The 4093-nt window shown below is 37.8% G+C and overlaps 1 protein-coding gene across 1 annotated transcript; it reads left to right on the top strand.

The window, feature by feature from the left end:
* Positions 1 to 228: 228 nt before the first annotated feature.
* Positions 229 to 1566, top strand: LOC141402744 (protein takeout-like). Its single transcript, XM_073984662.1, has 5 exons — positions 229 to 445; positions 514 to 606; positions 740 to 896; positions 954 to 1087; positions 1151 to 1566. The coding sequence occupies exons 1-5, from the start codon at positions 355 to 357 to the stop codon at positions 1450 to 1452; spliced, it is 777 nt and encodes a 258-aa protein (XP_073840763.1). The 5' UTR covers positions 229 to 354; the 3' UTR covers positions 1453 to 1566.
* Positions 1567 to 4093: the final 2527 nt, after the last annotated feature.

Raw genomic sequence — 4093 nt, 5'->3', positions numbered from 1 at the left:
AAAATTGTCGGAATAGGTTTACGCCTTCATATAACCCCCATTGAACGGTACCTACCGTTTTTCGGTATTTTAAAGGTTGTGACTTCAATATCCCACGGAAATGGATGAAATTTGGTACTTTAGACTGGAGGGTATAAAAAGTTCGGCGAACTTAACCCGTTTTTACTTGTTTTACAAAAATATAATATATATTGTAGAAAAATATTATTTTATTCTATACGAAAGTAAATGGTTTTGCTTATAAACGTTCTCCTATGGTATAATTCGCGGCAGTCTCATCACTTAACGTCAACTCAGATTACTTGTTTGAGGAACCATTGTTTTTTTTTTAATTATTGTAATTAAATCGTTGAGATGAATTTTACAATCCACGTCTTTATTGTCGCTATACTTGCATGGGCCGTTTCAACTGAGGTTAATGGGGCCAACATCATCCGTGAAAAACGTTAGTATAATAATATGGGGGCTATTTTTAAAGGAAACAATTTTATGACTTAACATCCTGTATTACAGCGGCATTTCTAGACATATGCAAGCGATCCGATAGTGGTTTTGGCCAATGTTGGGCTAAGAATACAGAAAAGATGTTACAAGAATGGAGATCAGGTAAGATATGGCATACAGGGTTATGTAACATGGAAGCATGCCAAAAAATATTAAGATCTGAAAGCATAAAATGAAGGAAAAATGTGTTTAAATTTCTATTTACATGTCACAATGTTCAATTTTTTCCCTAAAGGTGTCCCCGGTCTCAAATCAATTGGAACATTGGATCCTCTGCATGTCAAGCGTGTCAAAATATCCCAAGGTGGCCAAGGAGGTCCTGTTGCTTTTAACATGGAACTTACAAAGGCTGAATTGTCTGGTTTAGGTGCAGCTATTTTTGAAGATTTGGGGTAAGAAAACAAAACTAATTCATCTCAAGGAAACTGTAAATATTTTAATATCCCCAGATCAAATGGCAATAATTTGGATTTGAAATTAAAGATGACATTGCCATCCTTCAAGCTAAACGCCGATTATACAATGCAGGGTAATATCTTAAGTTTACCCTTAAATAGTCATGGTAAAACTCGTATGACATTTCGTAAGTAACGCCTTCAAAAATTATTACTCCATCAAGACTTGATTTTCGACTTTACAATTTCAGAAAATGCTGTTTTTTCATGTAATGCTCATTGCAAATTACGTGAAGAGGGCGAATTTATGTTTGTCGATTTGGAAAAGGTTCAAATAATCTTTGAAGATATTGGTGCCGTACAATTCCGTTTGGATAATCTCTTTGGTGGCAATACAGCTTTAGAAGAGAGTGCCCACACATTATTTAACGAAAATTGGCGTGCCATTTTTGAGGTGCTTCGTCCATCTTTAAGTCAAACTACTGAAATTGTTTTGAAAGATGTTTTAAGTAGAATTTTAGCAATTTTGCCGGCAAATCATTATGTGATGTAATTGTTTGTGGTGGTGTTGGTGCAAATCAATTAGTCTATGGTAAAAGAAAAGAGGTAGATCTAGATGAAAAAACCTGGGTTTCCGGAATTCTTAAAACTTCAAAATTAATAAACACAAAAGCAACAAAAGATTTTGTTTATAACACTTTCTTAAGCATTTTATAAAAAATTCATGAAGTGGGGGATGAAATATACCAAGGAACGGTCTTCATCAGCTTTAACATGACAAGACCCAGAAATTATTTTGGTCCCACTCTCATCTCTCTCTCATCTTGGGAGCTGCCTTTAACACCCGTTAAAGGTAGTGAGCTAACATGTGCCGGAGTTCACCCATAAGAACGTTAAAAACTTGGGTTTGGGCGTCGGGTTAGTAACCCTCCCCTAGAAATAGCAGCCTGCTATGAAAAAACGAAATAAAAGAAACAAAACATACCCCTCTAAAGCTGACGAACACCGCAAACGTTCTGTGGAATTGCACCTGGAAAGTTGGCACTCTTTAAGAGAAGGTACAGTTTACGCATTGGCATATGTACTTAAAAAGTACAAGGCCGACATTACTGCAATACAGGAAACACCTAAAGAGCACCGTCTTGAAGCAACTTTAAATGGAAGATGCTTACACCTGGGAAGTTTTTGCGGATTCTGAAACTACAATGTTCATAGATGAAAAATATCAAAAAACAAAAAACATAGCCAGAGCGTTTTTTAATTAAATCGCGATTCAAGTTAAAATTTTTAGGGTTTTTTTTTGGTTTTCACGATTTTGCTTGGAAACCGCAAGTCTTATCGAAATGGGACAAAAATGTTGTTGCTATGAAAATTCTCTACAAAATTGTCCATTATGATAATTTAGTAGGTTCTACCGTTATTGAGATATAGAAGTTCAAATTGGGACAATGCATTGACTGTATCGCTTCCTTATAAAACAATGTCATACATGGTGCGCCTTAACTAACTTTAAGTGAAAACCGTTTACACCTGGGGGATTTTTGCGGATTTTGAAACAGCAATGATCATAAGTGAGAAAATTCAAAAAAAGTTAAAGTTAGTTAAAGCGCACCTTGTATGACATTGTTTTATAAGGAGACGACACAGTCAGTGCATTGTCATAATGTGAACATCTATATATCTCAAAAACGGTAAAACCTACGAAATTTTCATAACAGTCAATATTGTAGCGAATTTTCATAGCTAAAACATTTTCTTTTGTACTATTCCGATTGGTCTTGCGGATTCCAAGCAAAATCGCGAAAACCTTAAAAATGCCGACTTGAATCGCGATTTATTTAAAAAAGCGATCAGGCGAATTTTTTTTTTTTTTTGTTTTTTGATTTTTCTTAGAATCCGCAAAAACTTCCCAGGTGTAAGCACCTTCAATTTAAAGTAGCTTCAAGAGCACCGTGGATGACGTACTGTATTATAGCTGCCATGACACAAAGCATGAGTTTGGATGCGGATTTGTAGTATGTCGGAGGTTAAAACATCTGATCTCCAGCTTCACCCCAGTGAATGAACGACTCGCTACAATTCGATTGACAGCAAAATTCTTCAACATCAGCTTTATTTGCGCTCATGCTCCCACTCAAGACAAGGACGAACAGACCAAAGATATATTTTACGAGCGCTTAGATGGAACTTATGACCGTTGTCCTGCCCATGACATTAAAATTATTCTAAGCGATTTTAATGCCAAAATTGGAAAGGAGAATATCCTTGGCCCAACAGTCGGGAAATTCAGTCTCCACAGTGAAACATCTGACAATGGTATGAGGCTGACAGACTATGCAGCTGCAAGAAACACGGTAGTTAGCAGTACCAGATTTAAGCATCTCGATATTCATAAGGGCACCAGCTGTATCCGGATCAGAAAAAAATTAAATTGATCCCGCTGTGATAGATGGAACACATTCATCGAGTGTTTTGGATGTACGTTCGTTCCCATGAGCAAACGTAGACTCGGATCACCACCTTGTTGCAGGAAAGGTAGGTACCCGCTTAAACGTAGCGAATAAAGTACGAACAGACAGAGAGCCACATCATATTCCACTCAACTAGCCCAATTGCTTAATGAGAGCACTCCTCGTCCCGATAACATATCAGGACAACGGCAAAACATTGCCCACTCCATGCAAACTGCCGCAAAATCAGTACTTGGATACCAGAGACCTCCACCAAGGAATCCATGGTATGACCAGGAGTGTCGTGCTGCTACCGAAGAGAAAAATGCGGCATATAGGGCTACTTTACAATCCGTATCAACGCGTAGCGCACGAGAAAGGTATCGGGAGAACAGGAGAGAGGAGAAACGTCTTTTCCGCAGAAAAAAGAGAAAGATGGAAAAGCGGGAGTGTGAAAAAATCGAGATGTACAGGAGCCAGAATGATGTCCGAAAATTCTACCAAAAAGTGAAACATCAAACTGATGGCTTTGGAACAGACACATCCTCCTTTGGAGAGCAGCAAGGTAATCTGGTAACTGATATAGATAGTGTGCTCAGAGTATGGAAATAACATTTTTCAAACTGTTGATATCCGATAGTTGCGAAGACGGCGAATATACCACAGATCCAATCTCAGAAGATGGTATTGAATGCTTACCGCCCATCCAGGATGAGGTAAAGGCAGCAATAAACCGGCTGAAGA

Source organism: Musca autumnalis, unplaced genomic scaffold, assembly GCF_047663935.1.
Source record: "Musca autumnalis isolate F117 unplaced genomic scaffold, ASM4766393v1 scaffold_4, whole genome shotgun sequence".
Lineage (NCBI taxonomy): Eukaryota > Metazoa > Arthropoda > Insecta > Diptera > Muscidae > Musca > Musca autumnalis.
Note: the sequence above shows the minus strand (reverse complement) of the source record. Positions and strands in the feature narration are given on the sequence as shown.